General features: G+C 40.9%; 1 protein-coding gene across 6 annotated transcripts in view; it reads left to right on the top strand.

Annotated features, from left to right (window-relative positions):
• Positions 1 to 25,510, top strand: part of LOC139463750 (serine-rich adhesin for platelets-like) — a 167,603-nt gene that overhangs the window by 72,336 nt on the left and 69,757 nt on the right. For 5 of the 6 annotated variants that reach the window (XM_071245016.1, XM_071245019.1, XM_071245018.1 and 2 more), the window contains one exon: positions 21,218 to 21,346. In XM_071245016.1, the coding sequence (XP_071101117.1) occupies positions 21,218 to 21,346 (129 nt within the window). Of the gene's footprint in view, positions 1 to 6,028; positions 6,560 to 21,217; positions 21,347 to 25,510 lie in introns of all 6 variants that reach the window. The other variant, XM_071245021.1, reaches the window with a different exon arrangement.

The following is a 25,510-nucleotide window of genomic DNA, read 5'->3' as shown; positions in this document are numbered from 1 at the left end:
AGTACCTGTTCTTTTCGTAACGTGGGAAGTGGAGTGAATGACGAAGTGAGGCATTGGATGTAGCTGACACCTTTATAAGGGAGTGCTTTGTATGTGAGGAATCATCAGTTTCAAGTTATTTTACTGACACTGCGGTTAATAGATATATATATCGCTTGAAACCCACACAAAGTGGTTGGCTTGTATCGTATTGTAACCCATAGCTGGTGATTTACATCCTTCTGGCCCATCTTTTCTGCTTGTAAGTTCTGTTGTTAGGATTTAATTTGATATGGGCTTTTTAAGGAAAATATATGATCCTCAAAAGAACTTTGATTTTCCATTCCAACATTTTAATGCAAGTTTGAATTGCTTTGCATGAAAATGGTTTACTCTGAAGCAGAGGCCAGAAAGAGTAAAATACAAAATAGTAGGGATTATATTACGACATGGAGGAACATGCGTTGAGAAGAGAAGCTAGGTGATTGGTAAAGACAATGCTGGTTATTGCATCTGTGTACATACATAGCTGCTCATCATCAGCTTCATCTGTCCCCTCCAATAGGTCCCTCGTCTCATGAAGGAATTCCAGCGCAGCATGTCTACTCTTGCTATTGAGAGGTAGAGGTTGTCATTCAATTCTCATTATCATACTATAAAAGATTTGAATGGTTTGTTTAGAATTGGTTCTACAGTCCAATCTTTAGTGTTTATCTTACAAATAAGGAATCTATGTGAACTGCTTGAAAGAGAAAGAATGGTTCAAGTTTCTTCAGTTGTTGGACATGATATTTATATGGTGAACCTAGCCTATAACCTCTTTAGATGCTCGAAAGCCACCCATCTGTCTCTGGACATGTTTAGATGCTCGAAAGCCATCCATCTGTCTCTGGACATGTTAAGATGCTCGAAAGCCATCCATCTGTCTTTGGACATGTTTAGATGCTCGAAAGCCATCCATCTGTCTCTGGACATGTTTAGATGCTCGAAAGCCACCCATCTGTCTCTGGACATGTTTAGATGCTCGAAACCATCCATCTGTCTCTGGACATGTTTAGATGCTCGAAAGCCATCCATCTGTCTCTGGACATGTTTAGATGCTCGAAAGCCACCCATCTGTCTTTGGACATGTTTAGATGCTCGAAAACCACCCATGGACAATGTACACTGAAAGCAGAGAAGTTCTCCACTGAAAAGTCAAAATAACTCTATACAACTTGTATACAAGGAGTGTAACACCTGTCCCTCCTTTCTATCCAGTACATGCCTCCTCCCCCCCTCCCCCACACACACACCTCAACGCCTCACCTCAAGGCAAACCCGCCCCCCCCCCCCCCCCCCCACACACACACACACCAATCCCCAATCCCACACCAACACCCACACACCTCAACACCTCAAGGCCAAGGCCACCCCCACCCCCACAAGGACCGGATGTCCCCTGGAATGTCCCGTGGAATGTCCCCCTAGGAAGTCCTCCCTGCAGTCTGACAGGTTTCATCACAGGACCTGTAGCCTTTGTCCCTCTGACACAGCCATAGAATACTTGTCCTGGTATTATTTGGTGTTGACACAGGCTGGACATGCTGTGAATAGTGTCCAGCTACGCACATTTAATACTCCCAGATATTATTCTATGGATTGGGACCCAGTTTGGTAGTTCTTTCACAATTTGACTTTGATAAATCTATACTGTTTGGCTTCTCTATGGTGTTATTGTAGTTTGTGAAGCTGCACCAGTGATGGTTGTTATTTTGTTATGAAATGATGGCTTATTGTCGCTATGGAATCTGATAAAGCAGTAAATTAGATTTGACTATGTCACATGATTGATGTTGGTTAAAGAAGTGTTACGGGGGACCTTTATTGTGATGGAATAAGAGGTTTTTCAGTACATCTGAAGTGGAGTGGAGTGGTTTGCTCTGCATCTAGGGTTTATCTTAACGTATACTCTTGTATAAATATACACATGACCTTACCTTTGTGGTAAGAGACACCAGTCTGGAATCAGATCTGACTGTGTAAGATCCCCTGGGACATGGAACCCCCTTGAAGCTGAAACAGGTTACAGATAGTGTAGGTGTGTGTCCTCCTCACACAATGGTGAATGTATCTCTCCAAGTCAGGTTTTGTGTGGGTTCTACACAAGGGGACATGGGTGTCTAAGCAGTGCATATTGTGGTATTGTTTGGAAAAATCTTTTCATTATGAGTTTGAATCCCAGCCCAAATGTGATCCATGATCCATGGTCCTGTCCTTCATGCATGTTTAAAGTGACATTAAACCAAACTCACTTACTCCAGTTTCTACAGAACTTGGGGAACATGGTGTGGATTTTTCAAATTGAGACCCTTGAAGATCCGGGAAGAGAATAGGTATTCAGCAACCCATGCTTGCCGCAAGTGTCAACTATACTTGTTGTAAGAGGCAACTAACAGGATCATGTGGAAGGACTCTCTGACTTGGTTGATGCATGTCATTGTATTCCATGAGTAAATCAATGTTCAGGATGTCAATCACTTGATTGTCTGGCGCAGACTAAGATTATTTACAGAATGCCATCAATTAGCTGGAGTTTTACTTGCTGAGTGTGGCGTTATACAACAAACAAACAAACAAACATTTCAAATTAAGCATGTGGCCAGGTGTGGCAACTGATCACTCCTACAGACAGATGGTTGAATGAACACTGCTGTACTCCTGCATTGTTCAGCTGACATGTTGTTTCAGATTGAAAGACTATTGATCTTCAGATACTAACTGTTTGAAACATACAACTGTTAGAAAACATAAAACTGCAATAAACCAGAAGTTGTTATCCATATAGTTGTACATTTTCTCACTACAGGTAATAGCTATGTTCATGAAGTGAATATTCTGTCAGAGATCCTTTAATATTGTGTTGTTCAAACTGTTTAGTTGACTAGCAAACCAACCTGTCTTCACATAGCTGTCAATAGTTTTGGCTACAAAAAATGGAGACATATCTCCTTTCATGTTAACCTAACCTTGGCGATGCCTCCAGGGAAAGAGCATCTGCCTGGAGACTGGAAGGATAATGGTTCGATCTCCTGGCTGCATCCTACCAAAAGATGTTAAAAGATAGTACTTGTTGTTACCCTGCCTGCTGCTGGGCTTTCAGGGGACAGAATAAGGTCTGGTCAGCTTGGAGTCTGTATTCTGTATCTGAATGGGGTATTCACGTAAAAATGCTGCATGGATTCTCAGGACTATAAAACTGCCATTAGTATGGACTTGTATAAGCAGCAACACATGCTGTAGAAACACAACACTGTTGCTTCATAAGTGCAATAATCTGGAACATGATGTTGAACGTCACTTAACGTTGGAAAGTTTGTCTGTCTGAGCTATTTTGTTTTAGTATCTAGGTAACACAGAACATATTACCATATTAATCAAATTCACACATTAATCAAATTGCCTAAATTTCTTTTTTCATATTATTAATTAGTAGTTGTCCCCGAACTATGTGTGAAACCCACTTCCACTGAAAACCTCTACCAATCTGGTAAAACTTCATCATGTACTGAAACCTTTGCTATGTGTCAAATCACTTTACATAACATTTTCTTTCAACTGTCCAGGAATTGAGCTGTACAGGCGTGAAGGAGCTGGTTTAGGTCTGGACAAATTGTGTGTGAGTGAAGGTATCTTGCCCTTCCACGGGAACATGATGGGCTCAACGGGGGATGAGACAATGCTCCTCCTTGCACAGCTTCTTCCCTTTCTCTATCTTCCTTCCATCCTTTCATCCTCCAGGACTAATACTGTTGTCCCCATGGGTGGTTAATGTACAGACAGTCATATGGTTGTTATGGTGGCTTTGATGTGGTCTTTATGTTGATGTTGTGGGTGTCACTGTGTCTGCCGTGATGATCCAATGTTCTCTCCCTGATGATGTGGGTGTATCCCTGGCAATATGTCTGCCGTGATGATACGATGTCCTCTCCCTGATGGTGTGGGTGTATCCCTGGCAATATGTCTGCCGTGATGATCCGATGTTCTCTCCCTGATGGTGTGGGCGTATCCCTGGCAATATGTCTACCGTGATGATCCGATGTTCTCTCCCTGATGATGTGGGTGTATCCCTGGCAATATGTCTGCTATGATGATCCGATGTTCTCTCCCTGATGATGTGGGCGTATCCCTGGCAATATGTCTGCCGTGATGATACGATGTCCTCTCCCTGATGGTGTAGGTGTATCCCTGGCAATATGTCTGCCGTGATGATCCGATGTTCTCTCCCTGATGGTGTGGGCGTATCCCTGGCAATATGTCTGCTATGATGATCCGATGTTTTCTCCCTGATGATGTGGGTGTATCCCTGGCAATATGTCTGCTATGATGATCCGATGTTCTCTCCCTGATGATGTGGGTGTATCCCTGGCAATATGTCTGCTATTTATGATCCGATGTTCTCTCTCTGATGATGTGGGCGTATCCCTGGCAATATGTCTGCTATGATGATCCAATGTTCTCTCCGTGATGATGTGGGTGTATCCCTGGCAATATGTCTGCTATGATGATCCGATGTTCTCTCTCTGATGATGTGGGCGTATCCCTGGCAATATGTCTGCTATGATGATCCGATGTTTTCTCCCTGATGATGTGGGTGTATCCCTGGCAATATGTCTGCTATGATGATCCGATGTTCTCTCCCTGATGATGTGGGTGTATCCCTGGCAATATGTCTGCTATTTATGATCCGATGTTCTCTCTCTGATGATGTGGGCGTATCCCTGGCAATATGTCTGCTATGATGATCCAATGTTCTCTCTGTGATGATGTGGGTGTATCCCTGGCAATATGTCTGCTATGATGATCCGATGTTCTCTCTCTGATGATGTGGGCGTATCCCTGGCAATATGTCTGCCGTGATAATCCGATGTTCTCTCACTGATGGTGTGGGTGTCAATATGTCTGCTATGATGATCCGATGTTCTCTCCTTGATGATGTTGATGTGTCCCTGAAAATAGCTAAGCAAATATGATTCAGACATCACTGGAACTTTGACAAGATGTCAAATGACATGGTTTGGATATTAATTCATAAATAATCAATTTGAAAATATTTTTGCAAAAATTATTTTTCACATAATGAGGCATATTCCATCATTCCAGATGTTCCAGTTTGAGTGTTGTGTATACACCCATTCTTTGTGTCTCCTTTCTGAAGAGTGGGAAGTTAACTTTAGTGCAGATATCATCACTCTGCGACTGTGATATTAGGGCACGTGTGCTGGCAGGTGTCATCTTTTCTCATTACTGGTGTAGTACACTGCACTGTGTGTGAAAATATAATACTCTATTGAAATCAGCATAATATCTTTCATGAGATCTACAAGTATATGGTCAAAAGTCACACAACTATTCACCTAATTGCTTTTAGAGTTCAATTCACAAAAGCACAACCAACTTCAAACAATTCAATTCCCATGCACACATCACACGGTTTGTTGTAATTGTAGATCTATTGTAGTAGAGGCTGACTAAGGAAGGACACAATGAGGGTGTGCAGGTTACTGTTCAACATCACTTTGTACACCCTCTACCCATGTTGGCTTTCATGAAGCAAGAGGACTCTCAGTGCAGAGCTAATCTATGGGAGCGTGGTGATGAATGGAAGCACTGGGGCGTGACAGCACAGAAGGGAGGATCTCAGGCTTGATTGTAGTGTACACCCTCAACATGCTGTGCTTGTTGCATGCCTGTGGTGTTTACGACAGACATAATGACATGTGTGTTATTCAACTGGCAAATTATGAATGAACATGTTTAGCTTTATGAAATTCAGTGATAATGCTAAGTCATGACAGTTCATGGGAATATGGGATTGTATGGGTTGTGGTATTAGAGGCTGGAGAAATACTGAGCCAAGTTTGTGAGTGATATATTCAATTATGGAGAGACCTTGACAATTTCACTTCCCCAAGATTAGCCAATGCTGACAGTATTGTCAAGGTCCATAACCTATCAATATGTTCCAGAGTATGGGTCAAGTAACCTTTGTTGTCATTGTTTTTGGTAGGAATGTGACAACCCAGTGATGGCTGGAACAATTGCCACAAAGTGAAACAGACAAGGATTCAATTACAGGTGTGAAGTGGAAGGTATTGCAGGACACTGAAGGGCACTCGACCAGGTCACTGACTGTGATTGACGCTTGCATGGTTCTCACACCCGCAATACACAGTGCTAAGTGCTGTAATGGACGACATAACCACTAAGTGCTTGACATCCATGGATGACTTGACTGTAGAAATGTGTGTCTAGTGGTTGTCCAACTGGGAGGCAGACAGGGAGTGTCCAGGACCAGATCATCAGTTACATATGCTCTATCCTACTCTCCTCACAAGTGGGTGATAATGATGTGAGGAGCACATAAAATCTCTACACCTGAGATCCTCCCCCAGTGCAACTCTATGGTCCACAGCAGGTGGGGAAGTAGCCTAAAATCCCCGACCAGTGAATGTGATTTACAGGTACAGATTTAAGATAGACAATGATGTCAACCTGGAAACAGAGGAACTTGATCACAAGGAAAAGAAACCATGTACAGGTATATTTAATTTGGTGACAGTCACTTGACTGGTCTCACTTGGAAAGGCATGATATTGTTATCATAGGAAATGATATTCAGTGTCACATCTAGTTTAATCTGATTTGGGGGTGAAAAGGTGGGGTGGGAGGTGAAGTGGTCTGCGTTAGCTTTCCTGGTATGGGCACAATGTGTGATGTCCAGAATCTCCTACACCCAGCCATTGATACCCCTGGTTCAGTGGGTCCAGATGGTTCATTGATAGATCACATACTGATGGTGTGAGGACATCTCGGTGTCTCGCCATTAGGGAATGAACACTTCCCCTACATGACAAGAGAGTTCACTTGGCTATTTGCATCTGCGCAGATAACACACTGAAAGTATCTTTGCTTTCCTTTTACATTTTTATGATGTTTTCTAGCACATATAGATGTCAAAATGTGATAGATTTCAAACACACTGTCACTTGTGTGGTATGCATTAAATATTGCATTAGACACACATTGTCATACATCACATTCAACCAGGCTGGCAGGTGATGAATGATGTGTGACCTGTTGAAACATTCCCATGAGCGGTGCACAGTCCACATGAACTGTTTTGAGCACACTCAACTACAGAAACTCATTATTGGTGATGAAATTTACGTAATAAATTAGCTGACCAGATCTCATGATGGCTGATGGACTAGGATGTGTATCTTATCTTGTGATAACTGATGGACAAGGATGTGTACCGTATTTTCTTGAGTTTAGTGCGCACCCATGTATAATGTGCACCCCCCTCTAGCGGATTCAATATTTTTGAAAATGTTTTTTTCAAATACCAAGCGCAGAAAACAAATTACACTGTGCCCCTTTAGCGAAGTCCGGCAAACAAACAGGTAATGAGAAACTTGGTCAGTACAAATTTCGAAATTTGAGATAAAAAATCACCAGACATGTTGATTTACCGTTTAAATTGTATTTTTTTGTTCTGCTAGGCATTGTTTTATATCCAGGGATTAAGATTACCTTGTGTATTTTCTCGTAAACTAAGCCGGACACAGCAATCAGCTGTACACACGATTTCTTGGAATCTTCCGGTGATTTGGTCAAGACACGCCCAATGATATAACTCTATAGGATTTTAATGCAAGGATCGGCAAAAATTGTATCTGAAACTATTTTTTTATCAGGAATAATATATTCCAATATTTTGTTAATTTGGATGCAGCTTTTACTAAACATATTTAAAATAATAATAACCCCAAGCGAAGCAGCTGATCGCTATTGCCGGGAATTATTTTTTACATGGAACCAGTCTGACCAGTCACCGTCAAGGCTCCCGTGCACGTGATTGCGTGATCACGAGAATTACGTGTTGACATAGAATCGCCCAACGAAAACAAATATGACTTTTAACGAGTCACAGTATGGCATTTATGATACACATCCATTCTCTGTCAACTAAAGTTCGTTTCAAGGCGTCAATAGCGGGAATCTGACCATGGCTGCTGTGATCTTGCGATTGCTTCACACACAATTTCGACGAAATAAATTAAAACAATATTAAAAGGAATTTTGAATAAAATTAAAAAAAGAATTTACAAACATAAGTCCAGTCATACAAAGAATACTTTTTATAGCCAGACAGTGTAATTACATGACTAAGTATGGATTTGTTGACATGGTACATCCGGTGTTTCCACGGTCTTTCCACGGGGGAAAAAAACATCAAAACTCATTAATTTGTGTATAATGCGCACCCCCTTCTACACAGCTGTGTTGGTTTTTTTTAAAAGTGTGCACTATACTCAAGAAAATACGGTATCTAATCTTGTGATGGCTAATGGACAGGATGTGTATCTAATCTTGTGATGGCTGATGGACTAGGATGTGTATCTTATCATGTGATGGCTGATGGACTAGGATGTGTATCTAATCATGTGATGGCTGATTGACTAGGTTGTGTATTTTATCTTGTGATGGGTGATGGACTAGGATGTGTATCTAATCTTGTGATGGCTGATGGACTAGGTTGTGTATTTTATCTTGTGATGGCTGATGGACTAGGATGTGTATCTAATCTTGTGATGGCTGATGGACAAGGATTTGTATCTAATCTTGTGATGGCTGATTGACAAGGATGTGTATCTAATCTTGTGATGGCTGATGGACAAGGATGTGTATCTTATCATGTGATGGCTGATGGACTAGGATTTGTATCTAAACTTGTGATGGCTGATGGACAAGGATGTGTATCTAAACTTGTGATGGCTGATTGACAAGGATGTGTATATAATCTTGTGATGGCTGATGGACAAGGATGTGTATCTAAACTTGTGATGGCTGATGGACAAGGATGTGTATCTAATCTTGTGATAGCTGATGGACTAGGATGTGTATCTTATCATGTGACGGCTGATGGACTAGGATGTGTATCTAATCTTGTGATGGCTGATGGACAAGGATGTGTATTTTATCATGTGATGGCTGATGGACTAGGATGTGTATCTTATCATGTGACGGCTGATGGACTAGGATGTGTATCTAATCTTGTGATGGCTGATGGACAAGGATGTGTATTTTATCTTGTGATGGCTGATGGACTAGGATGTGTATCTAATCTTGTGATGGCTGATGGACAAGGATTTGTATCTAATCTTGTGATGGCTGATTGACAAGGATGTGTATCTAATCTTGTGATGGCTGATGGACAAGGATGTGTATCTTATCATGTGATGGCTGATGGACTAGGATTTGTATCTAAACTTGTGATGGCTGATGGACAAGGATGTGTATCTAAACTTGTGATGGCTGATTGACAAGGATGTGTATATAATCTTGTGATGGCTGATGGACAAGGATGTGTATCTAAACTTGTGATGGCTGATGGACAAGGATGTGTATCTAATCTTGTGATAGCTGATGGACTAGGATGTGTATCTTATCATGTGACGGCTGATGGACTAGGATGTGTATCTAATCTTGTGATGGCTGATGGACAAGGATGTGTATCTAATCTTGTGATGGCTGATGGACTAGGATGTGTATCTAATCTTGTGATGGCTGATGGACTAGGATGTGTATCTTATCATGTGATGGCTGATGGACAAGGATGTGTATTTTATCATGTGATGGCTGATGGACTAGGATGTGTATCTTATCATGTGATGGCTGATGGACAAGGATGTGTATCTTATCATGTGATGGCTGATGGACTAGGATGTGTATCTTATCTTGTGATGGCTGATGGACTAGGATGTGTATCTAATCTTGTGATGGCTGATGGACAAGGATGTGTATTTTATCATGTGATGGCTGATGGACTAGGATGTGTATCTTATCTTGTGATGGCTGATGGACTAGGATGTGTATCTAATCTTGTGATGGCTGATGGACTAGGATGTGTATCTTATCATGTGATGGCTGATGGACTAGGATGTGTATCTTATCTTGTGATGGCTGATGGACAAGGATGTGTATTTTATCATGTGATGGCTGATGGACTAGGATGTGTATCTTATCTTGTGATGGCTGATGGACTAGGATGTGTATCTAATCTTGTGATGGCTGATGGACAAGGATGTGTATTTTATCTTGTGATGGCTGATGGACTAGGATGTGTATCTAATCTTGTGATGGCTGATGGACTAGGATTTGTAGCTAATCTTGTGATGGCTGATGGACAAGGATGTGTATCTAATCTTGTGATGGTTGATGGACAAGGATGTGTATCTGATCTCATGATGGCTGATGCACTAGCTATTTAATCTGATGAAATAGGATGTGTACCTTTTCATGGTTGGGAGCAGGATCTCAGTTTATGGACCATTCAAGAATGCTGTGCTGCTTCTAATGCATATTGAATGTATCTGGCCACATAAGACTAGAAAGTGAAAATGTCTACGGCCAGATTATGGTGCCTGGATGCAAGAGATGTTGGTTTTCTTGTACAAGCCTATGTAATGAAGCCAATCACAAGCTGACATTCATCTGAATATACTCTAGATTGCTGATGATATTCTCATTTATAACAAAATATTATCATTAAAAATCCATTCTGTCATTGTGCACTTCATGCATAAGAGGCTGACAGGAACATCTGCTCCAAGTAAACATCTTCGTAAATATTACATTATTCCACCAATTGTTATCAGCAAGAAGGATTTAAAAAGAAACCCTGATGGAAGTGCTGTTTGCCTAAATTTGCAAGTAATGTCTCATTGGCTGGTTTGGAGATTGATTTTGTTGGCTAGCACAGCACCTTTTGGTGTGTGAGCTTCGTCTTGTACCTGTCTTTGTTCATCAAGGTGGCCCTAGCACCATGACTCACTTCTTAAATACCTGCACAATAACAGACTCATGTAAATTTCATGTCCTGCATTGATTAGCTGGCTAGAGTACCAGACAATTTTAATATTCCTCATCGTCGGAAATCATTCATTTCATTGAGTGATTAGCATTTGTAATCCCCTCGAAGGCTTAGCAAAGATGTTGGTTATAGTTTTTATCAAAGCTAGTTTACATTGTTAAGTTAGTACAAAATTTTCATGATAAATATAGATGGAGTTTTGCCCAATTAGTGATTGTTTACCATAACTTACAATGCTTGTTATGTAAAAATTCATGTTTAAGCATTCTGTTTTGCTTGTAATTCAATATTTACGTCTAAGCGTCAAGCCAGATAAATATTAATGTTCCAATTAGCACATATGATAGGGAGCGATATATGAATTGTGGAAGAACATTCATTTGCCTTATAACATGTATCTATAAGACAATCTGCTCCAGTTGGTTGATCCCACTGGAAGCAAATCTCTGAGCATGACTGTGTGCAGCATTTGCCATGTGGTGCTCATGGCATTCAAGGTGTCCGCTCAACTTAATTGAAATAAACGAGGAGTTACTGTTGTCTATTCCAGCAAAATCCATTAGCACATGGTAATGTTGTTACTAGACCACTCTGTTACAGTACACCACATCGCAGATATTACCCATGACATAACGTAACTACTAGAATATGATCAAACAATGCTTAACTTCTGTTGCTTAGACCGGAGAATAATCCTGTCCCCTGCACATGAATGTAAACCCTTTCAAGTAGACAGGAAGACACTCGCCGAGATAGTGGAAGTCCTGACAATTTGTAGATACTTCATCTTTCTGCGTCCTTTGAGAAATGGCATCGGTAAAGACCAGGCCGTTGTGACTGTGGGGAGCACTGTTTGTGCAACTCTCCAACATTGACTTTGCCTGGGAAGGTAGGGAACAATGTCTCACAAGATGGCAACATCACAGACATTTTACTTTTAGAATATTCTTGAGTTTAAATTATTTACAAATCAGTGAAAGATGTAGAGAATCTCACCTGTTTCAAATATATCAACATGAGCTGATTAACATGGTCAAAGGAAAAAAGCAACACCATTTAACATGAAGGAATAATTCTACATATGTAAGTGTTTTGATGCATCTGGTATCATGGGACGCAGATAGGGACTATTTACTATCAAACAAGATTAGTAATTATAATGTTTACATTTGACAATCAAGTTGATGTTTTAGACAATCTGGAAATGTGTATCTTTAAGTTGGATGTGGAAGCTGTACTGGCCATGAAGACTGGATCTACTTGTAGATTCCACTTCTTTGTTATTCTTTCATTGTGACACTCCAGATACTTGTTCTTCATCTAGCAAGTGAGTCTACGTGTGCATCCCAGGGCAAGACTATCTGAATGTACTTAGGTAACTGAAGCCCTTCCCTTTCCATGTGTGGTCTACATGTTGTTCTTGTGTGTGGTTGTATATTCAAAACAACAAATGCAAGCTAACTATTTTTCTCATGTAGGTTGAAGATATTCTACATTTAAGAACTCCCACTAATTGTTTGCAGTGGAAACCTACAAGTGAAGTGATTAGGCAAATATTCAATATTTGTATTTTTATTCAATCTATATTTTTCCCTGATAAGAGTATTTGATTTGGATGGATTAAATCTCAGTGTGAGAATAAAATGGAAAAAGTAAAATGTAGTAAAAAAATAGAAGGATTATAGATTTGAACATTAAAACTTGAATTTGTGAATCCTCAGAGAAGCAGTATTGCACTCTTCTATTTTAAGGATGATATCTTGGTTCTGAGTACTTTGGAGATTTAACGTGCGCTTTCCGAATACGCATCAGTCGGAAAGCGCTGAGTAACTACAGTCGGTGTACTCGTAAGTATTTGTGTTCAAATGTAATTGTACTAGAGTTGCCATTGACTATTGCTCCTAATGCATTTGGTGTGTTTTCCTTCCAAAGGCTGTTGTTTGCACAAGAACCCAATCTGTGTGTGGGGGATATTTACAGCAGCATTTGATTGACAGCACTGGACAACACACCAAGTCCGAGCTAAACCAATACAGTCAGCTGGAGCCTGATTCCTGCTAATCTAATGGTCATCCATCATTGACCAGTCAGCCAACTGTCCACGCTAACCTGATCACTAATAGCCTCAGACACGATTACCTGCATTATGGGCAGGTGTTAAGGCTGACGCTGCTCATGTGTAATCAGGATGTATTTGTTTTTCCAAGACTGTGAAAACACTGAGTCATATTCATTTCGTTCCAATATATTCATAAACAATGCATGACAAAGAAGTTAGTGTGGTATGACATTTGATCACCATGGTAACAATCACTATCAGGATTGTATGGAAGGTACAGAAACTGAATATGAAATTTTTATTTATTCAAAAGAGTAGTATTGAAAAGATACTTGATCTGTTTAATTTTAGTGTCATAACATTGTTTATTTGGTTCATGGTACTAGTGATGTTATTAAAGAGTTATGTAATATATAATTAATGAAAACTATGTTCGTAGCTAAGGATTTATACAGGAAGGAAAATTATTTTAATTTAAGATACATAATAAGATAATATCTTGTGTTAATTTGAATATGCATTTGTGACAATGATCTGGATATCCTTTACTAAATGACCTTACCACAGTAACAATATGGAAAGATATAATTGACTATTGACGTTGTAGTGAAGATATGGTGCTGCAGACAGTTGGGCCTGGGCACCTGAGTCGGAGGCTTGTCGTCATCTGCACCGCTTTTGTTATAAATGCCACTGTTCAATGCCTATGAATAATTGGCACTAAACTCAATCCTATTCACTAGCATTGAATACCAAGAGAGCAGACATAATCAATGAAAAAATGATAAAATCCAGTTATCAGTTAATACCAGGCTTTGCATAATCCTGGGTTTATGCAACATTTAAAACTCTGGGGAGTTGACACAAAAAGCCAGCTGGAAATCGAAGTTATGAAAAAAAACATAAAGCGTATATAATTGACGACATGTGAAATTGATCATTGTACATTTCTAATTGTTGGTGGCGATCTCTGGGCACTTTATAGATCCTGTCTGTGGACCTGGCTTTGAGGGGATAATCTCAATTGTGTCCTATATTTAATCAGTGTTTTATTGTGTTTACACATCGTTCATTTCACATTCGCCTTGTTTCGGATCTTTCATCTTCCGTGCTATAAATTGACTGGGTTCACACACTATATGGAATCTAGCATGTGCAAGGTTTATAGATTTTCTCCTGTTTTCGTAAATCATGATGAAATTGACATTAGAGAGTTATGAAATAACCAGCGGGAGTAATCGCTGCAGATAGCGCAATACATCATCATAATTAACACATCAAGTGCAAGTTTCATCATAAAGTCAAAGTTGTTTTCTTGATTACATTTGTTCACAGTTTGTGGAAATCGGTTTCTAGTGACTCTTTGTAATATACAAAGTAAACTACTCCTCATTCACTGGAAACTGTTTCAACTCAGAAATTAATATGGCCTGATTAGTTATGTTTCATACTCTTATTGATATATGAAATTCTGGAAATATTCCAGTGAAATTAGTGATGATATGCCATAGCGAGGACTTATTACATATCCACTGTGATCTATTTCTGTCCTGACACTATTCATATGTCCCAGGCAGTAACAGTGGACTCCCATTGTTTTATGTAGCCTTTTTACCACTATGAAGGTTTTACTGGTAGATGGCATGTAGATTTCGTGACTGAACAAGTTCCAGTAGTCATAACTGTCCTGGACATTTCCGATGGTGTTGTGTGAGAGCAGCAAACCACAATGCATTAACACAGTGATTACTGTAGTCATTGGCTAAAGGGCCGTGTGATTTGTCTGTATCACACACAAGTGGTCTACTCTTGTGAACTGATCAATACATGCAGCAGTCCCATGTCCCTCACTCTCACATAGAGCTGACTGCTTGTAGGAGCTCCTCCACACAACGCCACGCCTCCGACAACTCCAAGTGACAAATATTTGTCCACTGGATATATCTTCTTTATTTTCATTCAACATTTATTTTTGTCCAACTAAATGTATGAAGAGTAGAGTTACGAAACATATGATTAAAATGGGAATCATTTTTTTATGTTGATTTATATTGAAATTTTATCTTAGTAACTTAAGATTTCATTACGGTGCAACCAGTGTTTCTGAAAAGTATTATATTTAATCAATGAACACAAATTTTAGTCATGCCAAGACATGGTGTTGATTCATATGAAGCCAAAGGATTATGTAAATGCCTTGAAGAAACAAATTATTAATTATTAATCAATAAATCATTTTTACCAAAGATGCCTGACAGAGGATCAATATGTCTGACATAATTATGAGAAGGCTAATTCCTGGAAAGCCTGGAACATTTGCTGGTTTCTGTGTGTTCTTCAAGTATGTTGTCCATCTTACATTAATTACAGTGACCATCGCAGTTTAGGATGATGGATGCTAAAGATCTCACAGCCAAAGAATGCAATTTTGATAAATTTACTTAAGACAGGATGCTTGTAGAAGGCCTAGTTTACGACATTTATCAATCCATAATGCCCATGTGAGAGGGAAGTTTATACACAAGCCTGAACAGTCCTTGTATTCAGTTTGGACAAACGGAAATTTTCCTAAAAGCCTCAGCTTTATTTTTGGTGTCCATTGATTGGGAAGAATTATCAAGACACTGAATGCACTGAGTGCTTTCCATGTCACTTCACGGCTGCCTGTCTGCCATGTCTTGGCTATTCCCTACAGACTCACAAGAAGGAGGTTTGTGCAAGTTTAAAGGAAGTTGATTTTAATGGGGCTCTTCAAGTTTGGCATATTTTTCCATATCGCTGCATTTTGTGCTTTGTGAATTATTATCTGTCATTGTTTTATGTCATTTAGAATTGTTTTCAGAGGAAAAGTCAAAGATATTTGACTCAGTAACAAGTAATATCCTATTTGACACACTGTTTAGTTTATGTAGCTTTGACATTTGAAATTAGATTCATAAAAACATGCACATTCTGGGAAACATAGGTGAGATATGCATTTTAAGTGAAGTATTTGTCATATGTCTCACTGTATTAATCTACCTTAGTCGGGGAGTATGGTCACAGAAGAGGAACAAGTCACTTTGTTATTTGTTTGCATAAATTTGTTGAGCTCAGTCCACCGTCATGATTGCTTTTCTCAACTACACCCTTAAGATAGATGCTACATCCTGATATACCCCTGGGGAAGTTTTCTAACATGGTCAGATACCTTGAATGTCAAGGTTACTATGTATGAACTAGGCATCAAATACGTTTTTGTACATGGTAACTTGAGTTTTTTATGAATTGAATTTGATGAAACTTAGTGTATACATGATCTCTAAGGTAAGGTCTCAATCGTATCATCTTTGGGTTACCTCTGTGGAAGGTCAAAGTATGAAACATGGTTTTGGTTGAGTTGAATTCAAAGTAACTGACTCAACACCTATCATATGTCATGATTGTGTCAAATGTCAAGCTTGCTTTGAAGATCATTAACACATGAAATGAGTTGTAAATAATTCAAACTGGGAAGTATTATTTGTTTGGATGAAAACTTCATAAATTCTTGCGAATACCATACCTCTGTTATGTCAATGCCTTAATCCTTTATTTTGACTGTCATTACACTTTTACTAAATCTTCAACAAAAGTCCTCATTACTGTCAACTATACATGAGTAGTTACCGTATAAGCACACAGCTGCCTACAACTCTTGCATGTGCAAAGGGGGAAAACCTCATTTCTTACCTGTGTGTGCTAGAGGAAGCATCAACTTGATTAGAAATGTTTAGAATTTGTTGAAAGTTCATGGCTGAGGTTGAAGGTTGATTCTGTTATTAAGGTACCTAGAGGCATATGACTTTCTGTATCAAAGATGTACTGCATGGGGCATGTGTTTTCCACACAGGGAAATGATGTTGCTCAACCTAAAGTGTTTTTAGCACTGTTGTTAAAGTAGATAGTGGCATCAGCCTTTCTATTTTCAAGATGTATTGCATTCGCTATGTGTTTCCCATAACATGGGGGCGCTGGGGTTGTCTAGTTGTTAAATCATTCACATGTCATGCCAAAGACCTAGGTTCCATTCCTCACGTGGGTAGGGGCGGTCGGGTAGCCTAGTGGTTAAAGCGTTCGCTCGTCACGCCGAAGACCCGGGTTCGATTCCCGACATGCGTACAATGTGTGAAACCCATTTCTGGTGTCCCCCGCCGTGATATTGCTGGAATATTGCTAAAAGCGGCGTATAACCAAACTCACTCACTCACTCACTCACGTGGGTATGTTATGTGAAGGCCATGTCTGGTGGTCCCAGCCGTGATATTGCTGGAATATTGCTAAAAGCGGCGTAGAACCAAACTCACTCACTCATGTGGGTATGTTATGTGAAGCCCATGTCTGGTGGTCCCAGCCGTGATGTTGCTGGAATACGGCTAACAGTGGGGTAAATACTTACTCACTCCAAAACAGGTTGGGTAGCTTCTGTTTCAGCACTTACTGCAAACACCCTTCTAGTTATCCTTGCTAAGGTGCATAATAGCCAGCAGGTAAAACCTGGTGCAAGGCATTCCATTGAGCTTGTATCATTAAACTTAATATTTACCATCTTCATTTTGTAACATATGGTTATAGCATTGTTAGTTTGTCATCATGGTGACCACTACAGGCAGGACACTTCATATTTGCATGTATCTTTACAAATCTTAACATATCTAATGTTGTTGCTTTGTCTAGCTATCAAAGATCAATGTCATCTTTGAGTTTTTTGTGAAACATGGTGTATCATTAATTGCCAGTTTTACTCGTATATTTACTTATATTCCTTTATATTTCTGAGTCTTGGGTAATTGTTGGACTTTAGGCAGTTGTCTTGACTAAGGTCAAAGTATGACAGTACATGATAGTACATTAAGACTACTTTTTGAGGTAAAGGCGATGGTGGGGCTGCTTCTGTTTTTGCAAGTCAATGCAAACACCACTGTTTTGTTCCTGAACTTATTTGCCTATTTGTTGTTGTATATTAGGACTGACTTTTTTAGGTATAATCTGTTGAGTTTTGTTGTCTTGAGTGATATCAAAACATGGCACGTTGACTAGTAATGGCAGTGAGTGTCACATCGAGTGTCACATTGACTGCACATATGATTGCTATGCTGCAAGGTTCATAGCCTCCAGTGGCTTTGTATACATTTCAATAGTAAAGTAAATGATGGCGATAAGTACTACTTAATGTATTTGCACTCCTTTCACAAAAATACACAAGATAATTGTTCCACCAATAAAACCATTTAGCCATGAAATTGCCAAGGTGGGATGGAGAGGAGCCGACCCTCGTTATAACTTACAAGGACGTTTAGGCCAAGACGCATAATGGGTGCTAATGCATATGTTGGTGCTTCCATATTGGCCGTAACATAGATTGTTATTGATTGCAGCTCATTACTACTCGTCACTCTGACAAATAACAGGAATGACCCCGACTTTCCTGTCCCGTTGTCCAAATCTCTGTCAGACTCACAGTGATTAATTTGAAGTAATCTGCTATGGATGAATATGTGTTGAGCCTGGATATGGTGTTGAATAGCAGAGTACAATTTGATCAGAAAGATTTGTGTATCTCTCCTAATGGGATCTTTGTCCAAGCAATCGGATTACTCAAAGTAACTCAGAGCATGTTTCTGTCGATTGGATTCATAGCCTTCATATTTAGACTGACTGACTGTTGTGAAAAAAGGGATGGACTGAGTGATTGTGGTCTGTCTTGTAGAGGCACCCCTGTGAACACACACACACACACACACACACACACACACACACACCACCGAACCACATATACACACACACTTCTTCCTACTGTTCTGACACACACTCTGCTTCCTACTGTTATGACACACACTGCTGCCTACTGTTCTGACACACACTGCTGCCTACTGTTCTGACACACACTGGTGCCTACTGTTCTGACACACACTGGTGCCTACTGTCCTGACACACACTGCTGCCTACTGTTCTGACACACACTGGTGCCTACTGTTCTGACACACACTCTGCTGCCTACTGTTCTGACTACACACACTGCCACCTACAGTCCTGACACACACTGCTGCCTACTGTTCTGACACACACTGCTGCCTACTGTTCGGACACACACTGCTGCCTACTGTTCTGACACACACTGCTGCCTACTGTTCTGACACACACTGGTGCCTACTGTTCTGACACACACTGGTGCCTACTGTTCTGACACACACTCTGCTGCCTACTGTTCTGACTACACACACTGCCACCTACAGTCCTGACACACACTGCTGCCTACTGTTCTGACTACACACACTGCCACCTACAGTCCTGACACACACTGCTGCCTACTGTTCTGACTACACACACTGCCACCTACAGTCCTGACAAACACTGCTGCCTACTGTTCTGACTACACACACTGCCACCTACAGTCCTGACACACACTGCTGCCTACTGTTCTGACTACACACACTGCCACCTACTGTCCTGACACGCACTGCTGCCTACTGTTCTGACTACACACACTGCTGCCTACTATTCTGACACACACTGCCACCTACTGTCCTGACACACACTGCTTCCTACTGTTATGACATACACACTGCTTCCTACTGTTCTGACATACACACTGCTTCCTACTGTTCTGACACACACACTGCTGCCTACTGTTCTGACACACTGCTGCCTACTGTTCTGACACACACTGCTGCCTACTGTTCTGATACACACTGCTGCCTACTGTTTTGAAACACACACTGCTGCCTACTGTTCTGACACACACACTGCTGCCTACTGTTCTGACACACACACTGCTGCCTACTGTTCTGATAACACACTGCCACCTACTGTCCTGACACACACTGCTGCCTACTGTTCTGACACACACTGCTGCCGACTGTTCTGACACACACTGCCGCCTACTGTTCTGATAACACACACTGCCACCTACTGTCCTGACACACACTGCTGCCTACTGTTCTGACACACACACAAATGCCTACAGTAATAACACACACACTGGTGCCTACTGTTCGGACACACACACACACACACACACACACACACACACACACACAAATGCCTACTGTTCTGACAAATACAGCTGCCTACTGTTCTGAAACACACACCCTGGTGCTTATTGTTCTGACACACAAACTGCTGCCTACTGTTCTGACACACAAACTGCTGCCTACTGTTCTGACACACACAGTGGTGCCTACTGTTCTGACACACACTGGTGCCTACTGTTCTGACACACACTGCTGCCTACTGTTCTGAAACACACACACACTGCTGCCTACTGTTTTGAAACACACACACACACACACTGGTGCCTACTGTTCTGAAACACACACACACTGCTGCCTACTGTTTTGAAACACACACACACTGCTGCCTACTGTTCTGAAACACACACACACTGCTGCCTACTGTTCTGACACACTGGTGCCTACTGTTTTGAAACACACACACACTGCTGCCTACTGTTTTGAAACACACACACACACTGCTGTCTACTGTTCTGACAACACACACTGCTGCCTACTGTTCTGACACTGCTGCCTACTGTTTTGAAGCATACACACACTGCTGTCTACTGTTCTGACACACACACTGCTGCCTACTGTTTTGAAACACACACACACTGCTGCCTACTGTTTTGAAACACACACACACTGGTGCCTACTGTTCTGAAGCACACACACACTGGTTCCTACTGTTCTGACACACTGGTGCCTACTGTTCTGACACACACACACACACTGCAGCCTACTGTTCTGACGCACACACACTCTGCAGCCTACTGTTCAGTTTTCAAGGATGTTAAGATATCTAGGTTGGCTTTGAACTACATGTTTCTCAATTGGTATCATTTGTATCAGTTGGTATCATTTGTATCAGTTGGTATCATTTGGTATCAAAACAATAGTAGATAGAAATATTCCAACTATGTCAGAGAGAGATGTAGATAATCAGGTTAGGATGACAAACAAGCAGCCAATTACAGAGCCTGACCACCCAATTCAATTTCCTCGCATTTCACTACCAGCAACCTATTCCATCCCATGTCCCCTGTTGTCTTGGTCTGTCCAGTAGTGTTTATAGTAAGACAGGTTTCAGGATGGTATTATTTAACTTGCCTTAATTCATGATGTTGATTACCTAGACGCAGTGGAGTTTTGTTGCTCTTACCCTTATTCAAGACCATGATGGTTGCTTCTGTAGCTAGACTGATGATGATGGCTTCTGTAGCTAAGGGGGTTGTGTTGTTGTTGCAGGATGCTTTAGAGAAGAAGGTAGAAGAGTTGACACGGCAGCTGGCTGATGAGAAACAGTCATCACGTCGTTCCGTCGCCAAACTACAGCGGGAAGTTGCCAGACTGAAGAGTGAGCGCAGCTATGCACAGGTAGGGAGAGAAACATGTAGATCTTGCTCTCATTGCTGGGGACGGAGATATTAGGTAGGACACCCACCTTGTCTTGAAGGGAGGGGAATATTCACCTGCATGTGGGACACTCACTTTGTGTATACACCTGATATATCTGGTACACAAGATGTCAGTATATTTCCTGTTGACATCTGGTACACAAGGTGTCAGTATGTTTCCTATTGACATAAGCGGTACACAATGTGTCAGTATGTTTCCTATTGACATCTGGTACACAAGGTGTCTGGTACACAAGGTGTCAGTATTTTTCCTATTGTAAGTGCTACACAAGGTGTCAGTATGTTTCCTGTTGATATATCTGGTTCACAAGGTGTTTGGCACACAAGGGGTCAGTATGTTTCCTATTGACATAAGCAGTACACAAGGTGTCAGTATGTTTCCTATTGACATCTGGTACAAAATGTGTCGGGTACACAAGGTGTCAGTATGTTTCCTATTGTAAGTGCTACACAAGTTGTCGGTATGTTTCCTGTTGATATATCTAGTTCACTAGGTGTCAGTATGTTTCCAATTGACATAAGCGGTACGCAAGGTGTCAGTATGTTTCCTATTGACATCTGGTACAAAAGGTGTCGAGTACACAAGGTGTCATTATGTCTTCTATTGTAAGTGGTACACAAGTTGTCAGTATGTTTCCTGTTGATATATCTGGTACACAAGGTGTCAATATGTTTGATACCTCAAATGGGTACAGTGTGTGAAGCCCATTTCTGGTGTCCCCTGCTGTGATATTGCTGGAATATTGCTAAAAGCTGCATAAAACCATCACTATGTCATCACTTCAGTTTTTCATTGTCAGTGATTGTTGTGCTCTGTCCAACCTGAATGTTACCAGATTTGATTCCTGCACTTATGAAATGAGGCTTAGTGGGTGTTGTAGTTGTGAGACCAGGTGAAACTATGTGCCCTGATCACCACTCTGGATGCCGGCAGTGCTGCTGATGTTGGGGTGTTTGATGTGAGTCTTGTGATTGTCTTCCGCAGCAACCTGATGTTGTGTGGAATCAGCTGCTCAGTCAGCTGTGTCAGCACTTGCACGCTCCACCAGTCATCTTTTTCACTGTAATCTATTGCCAAACAGCGAGTTCCATCCCACAGATGTGACTGATCTGCTTCATTTCACTTGTTATATCTCCCAGGATCAGTCTGTCTGTAGCAGGTCCATGACAACAGTTGCCATTGAATTGTATCAGGACAGATTTACTTTAATTTTGCTTCACTGCTCAGATGGCTAGTTCTACTTGTATGTCTGTTGATTGGTGGATGTTTCACCTTACAATGCCACATTCACCTCCATCATGACATGTATGTTCCACTGACCTATATTGTATTTAAATGAATAGTATGTGTAAGCTTAACCTATACAAATAGCAATGCCTTGACATGTGTCAGTATAGTGGTGAAGCAGGTTTTCTAATAACTACTTAACAAGTTTATAGATATAGTCATACATTTTATTGTCAACTAGTTTCTTTGATTTGTAGCTGCAGCTTCTGTACAAGCTGCAGTGACTAAAACCCGGACTTTGAGGCCACTTGCTGTGACTTGTGAGGTTGTGAGTCACATGCTGGGCTGTGACCTACACCAACTTGCAATACTAGTCAGCCACCTTCATTTTGACATTCACCAGATTCTCAGTCCTCAATTTCATCCCAGCTCGTTTCTTTGATGACCCTTATTTGACAGCCATAATCCTGACTTTCCTCCGTTATGATTGAGTTTGTGTTTGTAACCCAACACATTTTGTGCACACTCACACTTCTGATTTGATAATGCATCTGTGAAAGTCACAATCACATAGAAAGTTGAACCGATAAAACATGGCAAACACTGTGATATATTCTGTGGCAGTGCATGGAGCCTCTTGAGAGAAAATGCACAGGGCTGCATGATGATGGGCACTAGATTCAGGACTGGAAGCTATGACTTCAATTGATGTTGTAAACATTTCACCTCACCCTTCATCCGTGCCAGTAAGGTATTTGGCAAACACAATATTGCAGGTGAGCTACAGAACTGGCAACTGAATGTTTTTTGTTGTGTGAATGGGAAATACAAAATATGTTTAATTTGAAATGAGGAAGTTTCACCTTACTGGCACCACTGGTCATGAAGGTGTAGATTAGGCCTCACTTACTAACAAAGAATTGGCCTTCATTTTGATTTCCACTGTAAACCACCTGATTGTGAAGTGCTTCCTGTAAGAAATTGATAATGCTGGAAGTGAGATGGTGCTTCATGAAAGTGTACACCACAAATGCATTTAATTTTTTTTATTAAAGTCAGCCATCAGTTACGAGCAAGAAACAAGAACGGTATGTTGATTTTAGATGGTAATTATAACGCTCACTTCACTATTGATTGAGGCAGGTTTGATGTTGATGTCTGAAAGGCTTTCACTGGGAAAACAAATGGATGTTTGCCTTTACAGTGTGATAAGGCATTTGCAGCAGTTTTAGGACTAATATCTGAAGAAGATACTCAGCAGGTAATGGTGGAGAACGTGCCAGGTGTATGCTTGAAATGTTCCCTGTCACTGCTGTGTGCTTCCCTAGACATGCTGCTCCACCAGAAGACATGATCACCTTGAGCATGCTGTGTCTCACATACTTTGCTGTATATAGAGAAAGAACATGACGAATGCTTTTGTGTCTTTCCAGACAAATAAGGTTTAGAAATTCTGTGCCTGATATAACGTCAGGTTGGTCTTTCCTAATATCCATGTATATATCATGTATTGCTGAAGGCTGCTGTGGAGTCATCTGTATTTACAGGCTCCACACAGATTACCTACAGTAAAATTAAACTGCATGTAGAGAAACAGGAGGGTTTAGCAGATATGGATGCCTCTGTGATGCTTACATAAATGGATATGTGGCCAAGTTGTGTTGTAACCTTCCTGCTGTCAGGGCTTGACTTGTCTTCCCTCCCACCGCCACCCCACACTCCTTCACTCACCCACCCTTCCAGCCATGGGCAGTGATGATCATTTGATGGCCAGCTCCTGTAACAAGCGTCTACTGATAAAATCTTCTGTATGGAGTCTTCTGATAAGGTCTTCTGTGTGGAGTCTTCTGATAAGGTCTTCTGTGCGGAATCTTCTGATAAGGTCTTCTGTATGGAGTCTTCTGATAAGGTCTTCTGTGTGGAGTCTTCTGATAAGGTCTTCTGTATGGAGTCTTCTGATAAGGTCTTCTGTGTGGAGTCTTCTGATAAGGTCTTCCATATGGGGTCTTCTGATAAGGTCTTCTGTATGGAGTCTTCTGTGTGGAGTCTTCTGATAAGGCCTTCTGTGTTGAGTCTTCTGTATGGGGTCTCCTGATAAGGTCTTCTGTGTTGAGTCTTCTGATAAGGTCTTGTGTGTGAAGTCTTCTGATAAGGTCTTCTGTGTGGAGTCTTCTGTATGGGGTCTTCTGTATGGAGTCTTCTGTATGGGGTCTTCTGTATGGAGTCTTCTGATAAGGTCTTTTGTATGGGGTCTTCTGTATGGGGTCTTCTGTATGGAATCTTCTGTATGGGGTCTTTTGATGGGGTCTTCTGTATGGAGTCTTCTGTATGATGTCTTCTGTATTGAGTCTTCTGTATGGGGTCTTCTGTATGGTGTCTTCTGTATGGAGTCTTCTGTATGGGGTCTTCTGTATGGGGTCTTCTGTATGGAGTCTTCTGTATGGAGTCTTCTGTATGGGGTTTTCTGTGTGGGGTCTTCGGTATGGGGTCTTCTGATAAGGCTTTCTGTATGGAGTCTTCTGTATGTGGTCTTCTGTATGGAGTCTTCTGTGTGGTGTCTTCTGTATGGTGTCTTCTGTATGGAGTCTTCTGTATGGGGTCTTCTGTATGGAGTCCTCTGTATGGGGTCTTCTGTATGGGGTCTTCTGATATGGTCTTCTGTGTGGAGTCTTCTGTGTGAGGTCTTCTGTGTGGAGTCTTCTGTATGGTGTCTCCTGTACTACATTTTGATAATATTTATTGGACTTCATCCAAAGAAGTTTTTAAAAGCAAATCATGTTCTTCAATAATTGTTGTTATTTTTCTTGTGTTTTGCCAAAGCTTAGTGGTAGATTGTGTGTGCCAGCTGATATTTGTCTGAATTTCTTTTTCTTTTTTTAGATTTAGACAAACGTT

The sequence above is a fragment of the Haliotis cracherodii genome, unplaced genomic scaffold (genome assembly GCF_022045235.1).
Source record: "Haliotis cracherodii isolate W230 unplaced genomic scaffold, xgHalCrac1.p SCAF_16, whole genome shotgun sequence".
In the NCBI taxonomy this organism is placed as follows: domain Eukaryota; kingdom Metazoa; phylum Mollusca; class Gastropoda; order Lepetellida; family Haliotidae; genus Haliotis; species Haliotis cracherodii.
The sequence above is the reverse complement of the archived record's forward strand: the minus strand, read 5'-3'. Positions and strand labels throughout refer to the sequence as shown.